The sequence below is a fragment of the Centroberyx affinis genome, unplaced genomic scaffold (assembly GCF_046629955.1).
Source record: "Centroberyx affinis isolate AG114_WGS23_722 - 3 ecotype Tasmania unplaced genomic scaffold, CSIRO-AGI_Caff_v1 ptg001345l_1, whole genome shotgun sequence".
NCBI lineage: Eukaryota > Metazoa > Chordata > Actinopteri > Beryciformes > Berycidae > Centroberyx > Centroberyx affinis.
The window spans coordinates 137,743-155,000 of NW_027279838.1; the positions used below are offsets into that span (position 1 = coordinate 137,743).

General features: G+C 40.5%; 1 protein-coding gene across 1 annotated transcript in view; it reads right to left on the reverse strand.

The window, feature by feature from the left end:
* Positions 1–3,376: 3,376 nt before the first annotated feature.
* Positions 3,377–17,258, reverse strand: part of LOC139649449 (partitioning defective 3 homolog B-like) — a gene marked incomplete at its 5' end in the record, with an annotated part of 162,052 nt that continues 148,170 nt past the window's right edge. Inside the window, 3 exon segments of the mRNA XM_071525860.1 lie at positions 3,377–3,503; positions 4,140–4,271; positions 4,989–5,204. Coding sequence (XP_071381961.1) covers positions 3,377–3,503; positions 4,140–4,271; positions 4,989–5,204 — 475 coding nt within the window.

Consider the following 17,258-nt stretch of genomic DNA (forward strand, 5'->3'; position numbering starts at 1 on the left):
CTTCCTTCCTTATTTCCTTCCTTCCTCTTTCTAATAAAAATCCAGATTTGCCGAACAAACAAGCAAATGAGATGATTTTGACACTAGCAGTATTTCACAATCTTCTGCATTGTTTCAGTCAAATGATAATGCACATCGCTAAAATTATTCTTAACATTCACTTTTGTGGGATTTCATCCTTCTGTATCATATCAACAGTCTATTAAACCTAATCCTAAAATGTCATTTTTAACAGTTAATCTCCATTGAAATTAATACTTAGTGCTGAGCTTTGTGGCGTGGAACAGATACGTTTTAAGCTACAATCTAACTGCTGGTTACACTTAATTAGTGGTCTAGTAAGTGGTTGGATGGATATATGGTGGAGGCATGCAGTGGAAAGAGCACTCTACAGCTGAATTTATGCTTCAACAGAACTCATGTGCACTTAGCCACACAGAGGCGCCTACACCAGGTCACAGAGATGTGCCATGCACATCCTCAAAACCAAAACTACATGGCATACACCACAGACAATGGGAAACAAGTGGTTGAGTGAAAATTAGCTGTATAATAGGTCAGCTATGTATGTACTAGCAAAAACCCATGCCTAAAAGAAGCCTGTTGTGCCTTGTTCCCCCATACAGTATGGGGGCGTCTGCAAGCCATAAACAAAGCGCTAATCTGCTCCAGCACACTAAGTGTGAAAATAGTAAAAGATTGATATGTGACACAATAGTCCTTCATAGTGGTTTTAAGAAATTACATGATTTATAATGTCTCATAAAGCAAATCAAAGTTGCAGTTAAAGGATCATTCCAGCACGATTGAAGTTTTTGCTCATGTGAATGAATGTGATTACTGTTGTTTGTTTTCCAGTGTTCTCATGTTATGAGATTTTTTGTTTTTTTCTATTTGTTTTTTACTTGTTTTAAAAAGTAAATATTTTGAAACAAATATGTCTAAATATTATGAGTTACTGCCAAGAAGAAGGCAGTAATTTAAAGCGTAAATGCAGAGAATGTTAGCTATTGGTTAAAAGTTTCATTTTGGAGATGAAAACATTGAAATCGGACACATAGTGACCCAGAAGCAGTATCTTGTGTCTTCTAGTTTCCAAGCAGAGACCGGAAATAAGATGCCCACTCTTGTCTTGTCTTGGCTCTCGCGGTGTTTGGGAACACCGCACGGCCATTAGAGTGAACAAAACATCTTTAAAAATGCTAAAGTTTGGAGCCTGATGTTAGCGTTCTGATGCAGCTTTGCAAAACGCAATTGTTGGCTTCTCATTCATAGTGATGGATTATCTTTACCGACTGATTATCTGGAGTTGTTTTCTGCGCCGTTACTGCCACTTTACAACATTAAGTGGATGGAACAAACTCTGGAATGGTCCTTTAAACACAGGCTGACCACATGGATTAAGTAGAGTTGCCTATAAAAACGTAGCCCAAGGAACTCTTCTTGCATTCAAGAAGATGTCACTTTAAACAAAGAGACCCTTAAAAGTTAAGCTCATACAGTTGCAACATTTCATTGTATTCTGTAATGAATATAAATTTGAGATTAAGTATGACTTGTGAAGTAGAATGCGGCTTGAAATGTTGGGGTCCAGGAATAGTTTAAGACAATCACTGTCTGAAGTGCTGTGAACAGACAGCCAGCGGTGGGATTACAGTTGGATTATATCGAGTCCTGCACTATGACATTTATTTCATCAGATCTCTATCGAGAGGAATATTTTGGATAAAGATGAAAAAAAAATCATATAATCACTAAAAGAGACAGAAATCATAGTTACATAGAAAGGTAATGTATCGTACAGTGCTATACTGTGCCAAAAGGGTTCTTCAATCATACAAAAGTTTACATAATTCATTCACAAAACCATAGACTAGGAATAAGGACAAAATTGGCCCTTTCATTAAAACTGGTATAGTGGCGCTCTCCCTGTTTGGCAAATAGAGGCAACAGGCCTCATTTGTCAATTTATATGTAAAACATTATAAGATGCAGAAATGCATGGACCAAAACATATTCAATGAAGGAAATGCATGCTGAATATGAATATGTGTATAAAAGGCTAGGTATTATCTAATGAATAGCTAAAACGTTTTTCATTGCATGGTTTTCATCTTCAGAAAAAATATTTGCACATATATGTATGTGTTCTGTGCCTTTTTATAAATTTCTTGAAATATGAGGCCCGGTGTAGTGATCATAATGGTATACAACAGGTAGTGTTGTAGTAAAATACTGTAAAAAATAGCTAGGGACTGATTCAGTCAGCATTTGCAGCAAGATGTGACTTTTAAAATGTTTTTTTTACTTTAAGATTTTTTTTTTTCTTGAAGATTTTTTTAATGGCACTTCGGCTTCACTTGACAGAAAACATACCAAAAATGAGTGTTTTATTTAATATAACTGCTGCCAAAACATTTTGCACCATCTACCAAAACCACAGTAGACTGTTGATCCAACACAGATGGATATACCATCAAGTTAATGGTGTTTGTACAGTCATGGTGTTTGCATGGTTCTGCAGCCAATATGAATAGAGCACAGAACCACATCATCAAGCTAATGTGTTGCCGTTTACACAATTTTGGACCTCAGGAACGTTTCAACTTTTACGTCTTTTTCATCTAAATTCAGCCTCAGTGAAGCAGACTCAAAGCCCTACAGTCTTGTTTCTGTAAACATTTGAACTGCTTCACTACTTAATGTTTATTGAAATCTTTTGTACTCTGTCAAAAGTGCTCCTGTGCTGAACAGCTCTATGTGTCTCATCTCAGATTAACATGATGCATGATTTACAGTGGTAACTATGACAGAGGTCCACCATCCTGCATTTGTTCTTCAGGATATTTCAAACTTTTTTTAGCAGGTGAAGATGAAGCTTGGCAGCAGTGGATCCACTATGTAAAATGTGTTAATTTTGGCATTGCAGCTGTATGGTACTTTAATTGTATTGTGAGAGCTATACAGTCCTCATCCCCACGCAACCTGGGTCAAATTACTAAATTGATTCAATTAATGTTTTGGCTAGAACTGATTCTTGTCGGAGACAATTTAGCCAATCAGACTGTGGCAAAAGTAAAAACATTGCTCATTTTATATTCCAGGCAGACTAAAGCAAATGCTCAAAGAATTGAAATGATTTCAGACAACAAGAAACGTTATGCACCACGCTGACCACTTTCTAATTAACCCCCTTTAGCTAGGTTGTCTGTGTATTACCACAGTGTTCAAACAGTGTAGACAATGTTTGATAATGATGGTGATTCAATTCCCAACATTAAAAAGGTTTCAGCTCCATTTCAGTGGTGTACCTATGGACAGAAACTGGAGGAGCTAACCAAAACAAAGCAGTTAGCATCATGCAGGTCTTCTTCTGCTACACAGCTGCAGTCATGGGATTCTTCTGTCTCGGGTTGGGTTGGTGTTGGTGTTGATGTTGGTGTTGGTGTCTTCCTCCCTCTCCCATATAGCCATACTGGTCTGGACTGGGCTCTCCCAGGTGCCTGTAACCAATTGCTCTGATATATCAAGGTGTTGGGCAGGTAAGTGGTTGCATCCCTGTGGTCTTACCTAAAACTTATAGAGTTCTATTCCAAAATGCTTTATATTACAAAGAGACCTATGCTGTAATTTCTATCTTTAACTTCTTTATATACTATTTTTAATAATTGTATGTTGTTTTTATGTTAACTGACCCAAATTCATTGTGATTGTGATCCAGGGTTAGGGTAAGGGGTTAGGGCTAAGTTCATCCTTCAATAGGACTTATGCCTAAACTACACAACGTGTAACATTTGCATATCTGAACTTGGTGGAGCCCAGTTGCAGCACAGCATTTTAAGCTGCTACACCAGTTGCATTACTATTGCACAGAATGATCAAATTTTGCTTATTTTTCTATGAACAACTTAAGTTGTTATATATAGCAATACTAGTGTATCTAGTTTGAGTTTTGATAGCATTGTTTGTTTGTAAGAGTTTTGCAAACATTTAAGCTGTTTTTGTTTCTCTGCTATGCACTATGATATTTCTTATACATAGCTGACATGGTTATAAATGACTATACTTAGGAAAATCTAATTTCATTCCCTCAGATTTCACCTGAGATCTTCTTCATCCCCCACTCAAATCGCCCCTACCTGTAACCCCCTCCACCCCCAGCTCCACGGGTCATAGTGTCGTACCGCGGCCCGCGGAGCGGAGGGGTAGGGGACGGGGGCACATCCTGCCGCAACGGGCCTCTCTGCTGCGGCTGGGGCTGATGGTGAGGGCTAGGAGCAGAAAACAAGGAGCGGTCAAGCATCATCATAATATGAGAAGGTTGAGACAATCAGTGTCATAATACCAAGAGCAGAAAACATGGAGAGGTCAAGCAGCATCATAACAAGAGGAACATTGTTGCGGGCTAAAGAAGTGCCATAACACTAGCAGCAGAAAACAAGGAGAGGTCAAGCAGTGTCATAATACTAGGAGCAGAAAGCGAGGAGGGGTTAAACAGTGTTATAATAGCTGACTCTCTCCATAATGTAAATAGATGATGTGTGAGATTGCCATTGGAAATTCAAGCTAGCAGTTGATAATCAAGTGTCATGTTTTTTCTAACTACTTCTTAACAACACTTCTGAATAGCAGGAAAACAATACTTGTCAGCACACCAACTGATTTTCACTCCAAAATGAGATACCCACCATTTGGCCGGGCAATCTGGCCAATTATAAAGCCAAGCCCATAATCAGTTCCTATTAAAGTTATGAGTCATCTTATTAAAGTTGTGATTCAAACAAGATTAAATCATCTGTGTTATTGAAAAACTGAATGCATTTCAGGAAGCTGAATTTTTCTAAATGAGAAATGCAGCATTTTGGAATGAGGCATTTCTTTTCAGATCAGGCTCAATCCTGATCCCATGTTAGAAGATGACTTCTGTGTAAAGCACTATGATCTGTGGGATATATAGCAACGTTCCATGATACCATGCATTAAATTACCTTGGGTGGGGGTAGTACCCAGGGTCGACCCCCCTAAGGTCCCCGGCCCGTGGGTATGGCTGGGTGGGAGGGTAGCCGGCGTAAGAGGGCCCAGACTGGGAGTTGGGGTTGGGGTAGGATGGGGACTGGGGGTATGCCTGTGAGGACTGGGGGGGTCCAGGGTAATGGCCTGACCAGGGCTGCATGGGGTACTCAGCTGGATCCAACGGACCACGCCTGGAGAGGAGACAGCAGCACAATAATGAAATAGGTCAATAGACCATGGATTAAAGAGGTGAGAATACACAACTGATGTAGTTTGACAAGTGAGTTTGACAAGTATATGTGAAAAGAAAATACCAAAAGAAGAACAGGCAAGAAAGACAAGTCTTTGTTGATACTTTAAAATGAAAATACTAGTTTTACCGTGCGAGCCACATGATTAACAAATCATTGAAAGTCCATTCATTTCATTTAGAGCTGCGGAAGTCCGTTAATTTCATTTAGAGCTGATTTAGAGCACGGCCAATGTGCTGACAAGCTGATCGGCCAGGAAAAGATGGCAACAGCTGAACTTTTCGCAGCCATTGGCTGTCAACAGCCAATCAGATATCTACGCTTCCACCAATGAGATTTAATTTCATGAACAACAGTTCCACTTGGCAAGTGCAAAATGGTTGATTATGGTAATTCAAAGCTTTTATTTGAAAGACTAGGGATAAACGTCTCAGAAATGATTGTATCCATCGTTGGGTCAAGTAAAGTAATTTTGTTATTTATTTTTTTAATGCTACTTAATTAGCACTAGAAAGATAGCTATGGTAATTTTTAAAACAATGTTATGAAGGGAAATACCAAAGCAGCGAAAAGCACATAATTTACTTTCAAAACTCTTTTCAAAACTTTGTAGCTGCCATAGAATACTACACAGATGAAATTGGAGCCTCTCGCATCGCCCACAATCAACCAAGTAGCAATGTGAACGCCCTTCAGTTTCTGTTAGCTGACCGTATCCAATGACTGAAGAAGACTAGGAAAAGTGAGCTTAAAATAAGTTAGAAAGGAGAATACAATATCAAACATAACTCTATTCGTTGGATTCACTGCACAAGTCATGGGAAAGAAGACAATAATAACTTGTTTCCTGTAATGTTGATGATACAGGAATTTAAGCCAATTTTATTGCTGCACTTATTGTCAGTTACTAGGTTAACATGTGTCAACTAAATGACAGCTAAAATATTCACAAAAAATATGGCAGAAACTATAAGCTTTGGACTGGGATGTTGCCTGAAAAAGAGAGAGAGACAGAGAGAGGAGCACACCCAGCCAACTGCCTATCCCAGCCAAAGATCACATAGCAACAGAATATAAGTGACATGTGACAGTTTTAAGTAGGGCTCAGTTAACATGCACGCTCACACGCACACACACACACAGCTGTGGTAATCCAGTCCAGTCCTGTTAACAGATATCAATGTCTTGTCCCCAGTGGAAAGCAAGTACACAAACATGTGTCGTCCACATAGCTAACATTATGAGGTATTACAATTTCTCTCTCTCTCTCTCTTTTTCTCTGTTTCCCTCTCTATATTTGTCTCCCTTTCTTTCTCTACCTGCCTCTATCTGTCTGTCACACTTGCCTTCTCTCCATTCCCATCTCTCTCATTTCTCTATTTCAGATTTTGCTACTGTCTCACTTATCCTGTCCATTTTTGTATGTGTGTATATGTATATTCATGCCTGTCTGTGTGTGTCCATAAGTGAGTGTGTGTGTATGTGTGTGTCCACGAGTGTCCAAACACCAGAAAATTGTGCTCTATTTGCATTCAATCTAGATTGCCTCAAATGTTAGCTTGACATACTCCTAAATTACGTGTGCATCTAAGTGTGCACTTGTGTGCATGTGCGGTCAGGGCAGAATCATGTTACCCTTGCTGAGTGTCAAAAACACACTTATCATTGATATGTGGAGTTGAGTGGGTGGGACTCCACAGCTTCCAACCAATCATAGAGCGAACGGGGCGCTGTTGCCTGGAGAGAAGCTGATGTGCACGCAACCACGGAGACAGGTGGACAGACTCACACATATGTGTATGGTTATGTATATGGACGCTTGCACACACGCACACGCACACACACACACACACGCACACACACACAGACAGGCAGAGACACATATACACACACAGTGCTGGTGGTCTCCATGCAGACGCCTGTGTGTGTCAATTTGGGTGGTCAGCAGTGGAAAGTGTCTAACTAACTACATGCCCATCATGTTTGGGATATCTGCTTCTGCCTCTCCCGGCTCCATATCCGCTGTGTGTGTGTGTGTGTGTGTGTGTGTGTGTGTGAGAATGTGTGTGTGTGTGCACCTACTGCCTTTCTGCCAACCTATGTGTCTGTCTGTCATCTGTCTTCTGGTTTTTAACGTATTCTTCTGTACTTATTCTAAGCAACAAATGTCTGTCTTCCAAAACCTGTTTGTCTGTCTCTCTGTCATGCCCCGAAAGCTCGAAAGCCTGAAAGCCTGAAAGTCTGAAAGTCTGCCAACCGGCCTGTCTGTCCACGTGTCCGACCGCCTCTCTCGTCTCTTTTTTCATAGGTTTTATTACCTATCTGTAAGACCCACTATCCTTCTCTGGGCTGTTTTGTCTGCGCTCCTATCGGTCTGTCAATCTGTCACTCAGCATTTGGCTCCTGGCCTTGATACTGTCACCAGAGCAGAGATAAGAGCAGTGGAGAGGTGATGGGGAGGTGAAGAAGGCAAAAGAGACAGAGGGAGAGGGGAAGAAGGAGAGGGGAGGAAAAGCAAAGAGGTATGATGCATCACCCGAAAGCTCTGTTCCTGCCTATTGACAGTCTAATAGTATTTGGAATATATTGTCACTCCAGTGGAGCTCTGGGAGGAATTAACTGAGAATCTAGCGAGATGAAGCTAGTTGGAGTGTAATCAAGGGAAATGCTAAGAACCTAGTGCAGATGGGAAATGGGAATCTGCTGGGAACTGATTGGGAATCTATTGGGAGTTGCTTGGAAATATATTGGGAATGGAGTGGAAATCCAGTGGGAATCTTCAGGGAATCCGCTGTAAATCCGGTGGCGAGTTTTGGAATGCTCCCTCCAGGAACCCAGTCAGCACTGCACAGCAGCTGGGGATTATGGGGGAATGAGGATGGAAACCATTACTGGTGCGTGCACACACACACACTCACACGCACACACACACACACACACGCACACGCACAGATACACATACATGGACAGATGAACACACACACTGATAAACACAAGCACATATGCTGATAAAGAGGTACACGCAGACACACGGTCATTTCAGTGCACACACACACAAAATAGAACACACACACACAGATACACACACACACACACACACACACACACTGCAAACCTTAGCTTAAATCCAGTACTAGCTCCTAATCACCCCCTCCCAAACCCTACATAGTCTGGAGGAGGTAAATTGGCACACAGCTGGAGATGAGTAAAGACCAAATGAAGAAGCTGGTGGCCTGTGTGTGTGTGTGTGTGTGTGTGTGTTTGTGTGTGAGAGTGAGAGAGAAAGAGAACACGTGTAATGAATGGGACAGCTTTCTGGCGCGTAAAACAACCAGTTTAACATAATTGAGAGAACAATCAAACCAAAACGAAAGAGGAGTTGAGTACCTTCCAAGTAGAAGGAAAAAAAAAAGCTGAGGAGGGCTCGATTCGTTCCACACTGGAAATTATATTCAACTATGTAATACCTGCTAAAGAATGTATTGCTCCATAATGTTAGCTGTGCAGATACATCAAGTGCACTTAGAGTAGGTCAGATATTTGAAAGCATTTTTGGATAAATTTCTCCCTAGGTTTGACAGTAATTGAGAGTAATGTGAGCCTTTCTAATTCTCTGGCATTTAAGAGATGTCTGATGGATTTCGGAGGAAACAAGGAGTTGTTATATGTCCTCTGCACCTGCCTCGCTCCCTCTCCCTCTCTCCCTCTCTCTCTCTCTCTCTCACACACACACACACTCTTTCACAAACTCTTGCCCTTTCTTAAGCGGCTGGATACAGCTGTTATACCACTGGAAAAACACACACACACACACACACACACACACACACACACACACACACACACCCTTGCTCGGTCATCGATCTTCCTAGTCTGTCTTGGAGAGAGACACAAATAACTTGAAGAAAGAGAGACAAGGCGTAGCGTTGTGACACGACACATTAAAAAACTCCTGAGAGCCAATGACAGCCGCAGCGCAGATGGATTGTCTCAATAAAACCAAACAATAAAGCACAAACACAAACAACACCGCCTCGAAAACGAGAACAGAGAGTTTTAGAGGAGAGGGGGAGAGTTACAGAAGGTGAGAAAGAGAGAGAGAGGGAGAGAGAAAGAGAGGGAGGTAAAGGGTGATATTTAGAGAGAGTGGGAGAAGGATGAACAGAGGGACAGCGGGAGAGAGAAAGGAAAGAGAAAGCAGGAGAGAGAGAGTATTAAACTATTGTAGCTTCAACTCAGTTATTGCTTTGAGTCTTTATAGGGCTGTGTCTTTATTTTGTGTTGATAATCATTTTGAAACCGATTTCAGGTTTGTGGTTAGGAAAGTGTTTCATATATTCAAATTGCATTCAACAGCGTCAGAGTATTGTGCCTTTGTTGATGAGCGTCAAGGTATTTTGACAATCTGGCGATAAAACTGATTAATACTTTCAAATTGTTCCACAACTGCTGTCGTAATGTCGTTTTGTGAGCCACAGTGAAAATGGAGCTGCTGTGATATATTGTCCCTGGAGTTAAACTGAGTTTAACTTAGTTTCATCTTCCTAATGTGATACTTCATTATGAAGCTTTAATCACAGAGGCATCGCAGCCCAAACAACAAGGCAATAAGAGCTTAAGTGAGAAATAATGAAGGGCAGAGAAACATTTCATCTTCTATCAAAGGAAGACAAAGAAAATACAAGGAAATAGCTTTTTGTACAGGGAGACAGCCCTCTGTTATCAGGGATGAAGATCAGACCTGGGTCTCATTTTGGATATTTGTAAATGATTGTTAGTGTTTGTTTTAAACTGCTTGCCGTACCCAATGGGTGGAGTTTAGTGCATCATGACAATTCATAGTGTCAGGTAAGTATGTGAAACTGACTTTTAAATGCTTTCCTGTGATTGCCTACACGCTCTGGCACTCATTGCATTGTCCTGTGTGGCAAACCCCAACCATCTGATTCTTAAAAGGTAAAAACAAGCCCTAACAATTCCCCAAATCACTTGTCTGGACACCTTCTGTGAAACAGTAGTATTTTCCATATTGACACCTACACAGGTCCTGATAACACCATGCCCTGTGTCTTTTTCGTCGTCTGGATTCATTGTTGTTTGAACACCCTGAGGAAAGCATAAGCTGAAACGCGTAGGTGTGTGTTTTTATCTTCTTAGCCCTCAGAAATAAAGGCCTTTTAAATGTTACTCAGTTGTGCCTGGATCTGGATCCCCAAGCCCTAAGAATAATTTGGAAAGAAAATTTGACCCATGTCTGATGGGAAGAGGCAACAGTGCAAAGTGTCCTGGCCTACGTGTTCCCATCTAATTGTCAAAACTAATTAGCAACTGCATGTTGGATGAAATAAAGAGTACGAGAGGTACTTGAGCTGCCTAATGTCCTGCCGTAATCACCATGATATATTAAATATAACCACATATGCTAATTAGGTTGTTAATTAAGCTAATTAATGCATTAATTAGCAAATGTTTCTATGTCATCATACTTGTCTTCATATAATACATGTTAATAGGAACTCTTGAAACATTAAGGAGTTATAGTAGTTTAATGAAAATTTGTTTTTCCTCATTAATATGCAGATTCATGCAGCAAGGTGCTCCAAAATGTAAACACATCATCAAAATCAGATCATCTTCTCTATAGGGGCATGGAAGTTTCTATCGTGTATTGTTTTTGAGTTATTGTGTTCACAAGAATCTGTCTACACACACACACACACACACACACACACACACACACACACCATGGCGACGTGATGTCCTGTATACCATGGTAGCAGCACATAACAAAAAGTGCATGTGAAAGAAATAAATACAATTAAAATAATACATTAAAAATTAGAAGTCATGAAAGATTCCCAAGCAAATTATATTATATCAACCAGGGAAGACCAAACAGGTAAGTCAGGGTGATGTTGTAGGCAGTTGTAGATGTTTGACCAAACTAAACCAAACTAAGCTCCTCTAGACTGTAATGTACATTATATGGTATGTGGAACTGTACAAAGTGGGGAAAAAAATGAAAATAAACTCTTAACAGAACAGAGCTGAGCCTAAGGCAGCAGAGAGAGGTTTTCTGTTTTATTAGGAGGTAAAGAAGCCCACTAAGACACTAAGCTGTTTTCCTACTTATGGTAAAGTGGTTAAGTAGAGTGCGTGTGCATGTGTGTGTGTGTGTGTGTGTGTGTGTCAGAGACAGGGTGCTGTTGGTTCAGCTGTCAATGCAGTTTGTGTGTGTGGTGTGTGTGTGTGTGTGTGTGTGTGTGTGTGTGTGTGTGTGTGTGTGTGTGTCTATTAGAGACCCCTCAACCTCTCTATACTCCCGACCCCTAGAAGTCACATGACACTCCGTCAGTTCCCACCAAACACTTAAAGATGGGGTCAAAGGCTAAGAAAGGGTATTACCAACCAGGATTAGGGGCATACCAAATACATAGACATAACATGAACGTTCAATACCATTTGGTAAAGTTAACGACCATTTGGTAGGGAGCAGGGCCATTGATTGTTCTGCTACTGCAGTTTGCAGTGTTAACAGTTTGCATGTTAACTCCACAATCCAGTTTAATGGATGTGGCTAATGTGGGGTTTAATACCATCTGATTTTCAGAGTGTTGTGGTTCTAGCCATGGGCACGTTATAGAGGAAAGTGTTACATACTCACTCCTAAAACGCATGCATACAGGTGAAGAAAAATAAATGTAAAAGATAACATGGGAACATCCTGGGCTTTCAAATTTGTCAAATAAATAAAGAAAACAGTGGAAACTTGGCACATGTAGTACAGCCTGGCCAAACTAGACAGTTTCTATCAAGGATTTGTATCGAGCTCTAGCAGGGAAGGGTGGCATCAAGTTGAGTCTTTTACAGTCCGGAGACTTACTCTTAGCCAGTAATGCGTAAAGTAAAGAAAAGTCAAGCTTGACTTTGCTCAGACCGGAGCGACCCCCTTTTTGAATCGAGCAATTTCTGCTTGTTTATGTCTGTATCACTCCCCATGATGAGTACACCAACTGTCACTGTTTGTATTCAAATCATGTACCAATTGGTCATACCTTTGAACAAAATAGATTTGGGGAAATGATAAAGCAAATCCCTCCTCGTCACACCTCATTTTGAATGAGCTGTGGTTTAGTAAGCTAGGCGCTATATGAAAGAGAAAGCTGAATACCAAGCACGTAAGAGTCAAATAGCCTTTGGTAGGAAAGGTATTCATAAGGGTTTAGGAGCATGCGGAAAATTAAGATCGGAGGCTATTTGATTGAGGATTGTATTAACAACCAGGTTGAAGATGCAACCCCTTGTTTCTCGACCTGACTGCTGATTTTGTTTTTACGTGCCAAATATGTAATTACCCAGAACTCCACACAGGGGTCAAATTTGTGTCAAGACGGATGACCAACAAGGGGTTTACAGGCAAAGAACAGAACGCTATAGGATATAATCTTCATCTGTATTCCTATCAAACAACCACAGAGCAAAGGACAGCGAGGAGAGAGAGGAATGTAAAGAGGATAAAAAGTTAGAGTAAACTGAAGACAAAGAGGTGTAACCCCCAGAGGGCTGAGCCCAAGAGGAGAGGAGAGGAGAGGAGAGGAGGAGGAGGAGGTGGAGGACGAAGAAGACGAGGAGGGGGAGGGAGAGGAGGACAAGGATGAGGAGAGGAAATAGGAGGAGGAGAGAGAGGGATTGCCTCTGAAATCCAAGGTGCAGAGGAGAAGGAAGAGGAAAGGAGGATGAGAGAAGGGTTTAAAAAAAGTGGTTTTAGCCAAGAAGGCCATGAAGCTGAAAGGAAGTAGAAAAGGCTCTGATGGCCAAGTAAAAGAGAAAGAAGAGGAAGATAAGGAGAAGAAGGTTGAGGAGGAAGTGGAGGTAAAGGAAGAAATGGAAAGAGGAGAGGCAGTCTTGGGGGATGAGAGAAGGGAGTAAAAGGAGGAGAGAGATTACATCTCCCAGAGGTACACGTCTCATGAATTTGAGAAGAAAAAAGAAGGAGAAAAAGTAGGGGAGGAGGAGGAGGAGGAGGAGGAGGAAGAAAGGAGCAGAAAATGAGAAGGGAGAAGAAAGAAAATGAGAAGAGGGAAGGGATAAGAAAGGAGAAGAGGAAAAGAAGAAAAAGGCACAGAAACAAGTGTTGCCCTCGAGAGAACTGGCATGCTGAAGGTCAGCATCTGCTGAGAATAATGGGCCCTACTTTAGAGGAACACAACACACACACACACACACACACACACACACGCTTGTTCATACAGTTCACGTTTGAATGAAACTAAACACCATTCAGGGGCTCCTATCTGTCTTTGTCAATAAAGTTCTGTCAAATATGATTAATCCACATGGATATCATGAATTACAAATTGACCAGTCCAGGAAACTAACATGATTACATTCCCCTGTGTGTGTCTGTGTGTGTATGTGCGTGTGGGTGGGTGAGTGGGTGCGTATTACTGTGGGTGGCAGAGTACAGAGAGAGCTGAAGTGTGAGAGAAACAGACAGACGGACAGAGGGGGAATGAGATGCAACGACCATAAGGGGAAGATAGGAAGACAGTAGAGAGCAAATGAAAGAGTGAGATGGCAAGAGAGTAAAGTGTGGTAAGAACTGGAAGTAAATAGTGAAAGAGTAAAAAGAGAGCTTTAAGAGAGACTGTGAGAGAGGGGAAACAGTAGAGTGAATGAGATGGGGGAGCGAGAAAAGGGGAAATTGCAAACAGGAAAAGAGAGGATGGGGAAAAGGAGGGGAAAAAGAGGGGTAGTAAAAGTAAGATCTGAGAGAAGAGAAAGAAAGAGCCAGAAAGAGAGAAACAAAAGAGAGAGGGAGAATAAGATGGGTGAAAGATAGAGGAGGGAAGGGGAGAAAGCCATTAGAGGAAAGCAAGAGAGGGACTGAGGGATGAGGGCCTTCCAGATGGTAGGAGACTGTTGCCTCGGTAACATAGAGAGGGCAGAACAATGGGGATTTGGAGTGGTGTTTCGCATCCCATAATAATATGGCCATGCCATTTGGAAATTGAGCGATAAACTATAGCCAGAAATCAAAGGGACTGGTAATTTAGTCAAGGCAGCTCCTCTAGAAACCAGAGTGGTAAAACCTTTGTTCATGTCATTGTCGCTTTTTCTCTCTCATCTTTCCTGTCACTCTCAGCTGTACACTAAGTAATATGGCAGAGATGCTGTATAAATCATCTTGAAATTGTCAAACTATATGTGATCAACTATATTCCCTGGGTGATAAATGATAATTTAGTTGGCAGAATTCCTCTAGAAACGAACACGGAAAAAGACAAACTATGTAACTATGTAAACTATACATATTCATAAACGGAGAAGTAAATGCAGTTCAAGAAGGAAATGATAATCTTGCTGGGAGAGCTCCACTAGAAACTACCATGGAAAATGTTAACATCAAACAGAGCCATAAACCATGTTAAACGATGCATACCGAGATGTTAGCCATATCAACTTTTAGATATTCAGCCATAAAGACAGATTGATAGCATTGAAAGTGAATTGGCTGCATCCCGCAAGCACCTGGATGGGCCATGTCTCCCTGTATAGAGTGATATTAATCAAACTTGAGGTGACATTTAGTAATAGCAGTGTCATTACATAACCATTGATATGTAGTATACAGGGTCTGGGTGAATTCCTGAAACACCATGGGATCCATTATTGATAATTCCATATCCCATTTAAATAACCTCCATTATTTCACATCTTGAGCCCATAAGGTGCCCCTTAGAAAGATGTAATAGTTTCAAGCTGGGCCCATTTTGCTCGGTGCGTGATCACAGCATACAAATTGCTGACAAAATTACAATCCCTCAATAGCCACTAATTTAATACATGAAGAGGAGTTTTGTAATGGTAGTTGTAATCAGGAAATAGGACATGGCAAAAACACCTGCACACACACAAGCACACTCACACATAATAATCTCATAATAGTGCATGTCAAAGTAGGAAGGTAACAGAACACCACACACATGCTTGAGCGAACACACACACTCACACACACACACACACACACACACACACACATCATACAAAATTAGGGAACATTACTTTTTTATAACTATAACTACGAATTACATAACAGATCAGGCTACATGTCATAGCCAAGGCTATTATCATAACCTAAAACTAAGACAAAATGTAGGTGTTTTGTCACAAACTGAAAAAATAAATAAAAATGACAATCAAAAAACCTAATGTAAATACTTTTTTAAAAATAAATGTTTATTGTGTTATTTATTGATTTATGTTTGTATTACACAATACCTGTTACAAACATAGAAACTACTACAAAGCCAAACTGAAAACTAACTAAAACTAAACTGAAATTGAAATTAAAATTGAAAACTATATACAAATAAAAACTAATGAAAAATCCCAAACTATAATAACTCTGGTCATAGTTTATGTTGTGGGAAAACAGAACATTGCATGCACACCCACGCGCACACACACACACACACACACACACACACACACACACACACACACACACACACACACAAATGTACTTCAACTATGCAATAGTTTGATAATTTGTGTTAAAATGCTTGTAGCAGGAAACAGGAACTTCAGACAGTCATTAGGCTTTAGTCATTAGTCCAGATGTTCACCTTACTCCGCTGCACCCATTGAAAATGCATAAAGCATGCTGCATTTCCTTGTTCCTCAGACAGAGGTACACTAACTGATAATGGGCCTCATGCAGCAACATTCTCTTAAATTTCTCTTATATTTTCTCTTAATTTTCTGTTAAGAGAAGTCAACTCCAGATGCACCAAACATTCTTAACCATCCAAATCTGCTCTTACCCAGGTGTGCTGAATGATGAATCCCACTTGATCATAAATTGGAGGCACATGGCCGATTGTTTGTTATTAGCATAAGTAACGCCCCCTAAACACCATATAAGGGCAGGTGTTGTGCCGTGTGAAAATACTCTGGCACATGGCCAAGAATTGGAGAGGTGCTCTTGGCAATCTGAAATGGCTCAGCAGCCATTCATCTGTCTCATCAAATAGATCGGTGCGATCTCTAAAAACGCGTTCTCTGCCTGGACGGCCAAAGCATCTAAGAGCAGTATGTAAGCCATTCAGAAGCTGAACGCACGCAATATCATCCAAGGGTTTTTATAGTCTTAATTCGGATCAATAGTATTTCTTTAGCCCACAAATTTAATAATCCAATCATTATAATTACTCTAAAACATAAAATTATCTAAATTTGATTATATGATATTCATACTTTTTTTTATGTTCCTCAAATTTAAAACTTATGTTTCTTTGCGTTGGACAAACAATTTGTGACCTGTGAAAACAAGATGTTTTTTTCTTATCTTGGTAAGAGTGCTCTCGACCACTCATAACATTTTCTCTTACCTAAGAGAAGAGCAAAAATAAGAAAACATTGGTGAATCCCAGAAATCAATGGGTACTAACAAAATAAGAACAAATCGTGCATACGAACAAAAATAAGAGAAAATTTGTTCGTATATCACTTCCTGCATGAGGCCCACTGAGTCATAAAAGCAACTCACAAACACAACAGGCTGCAAATGGTAACTGGTGGACACCTGTCATATAAATTGGAGAATGGTTAACTACAGTAGAGTAGGCACACCATTTTTTACCTTGAAAATAAGACAAATCTGAAATATAAACAGCAGCTGTGACACATATTCTCAGAAAAGTAAAAATAAAAAAAAAGGTGAATTGTAAGTTGCTAACCCTAAATTTCCGTTTCAAATTCTACACATTGGAGATAACCTTCAACACCCGGGCTTTGTCCTGCTGCTATTAAAATTTACAGATTCCAGATTTATGTGTGTGTGAATTTCATAATTTGTAACGGACATCCTTCACTCTGCATGAGCCGGATATCGCTTGACACCGGTTCAACGCTGAGGTACTTCAAAACTTGTTGAACATTCTTCACCTGGGACCCAAAAGAAAAAAAGATTTCCGCCCTCACCCTGGGATC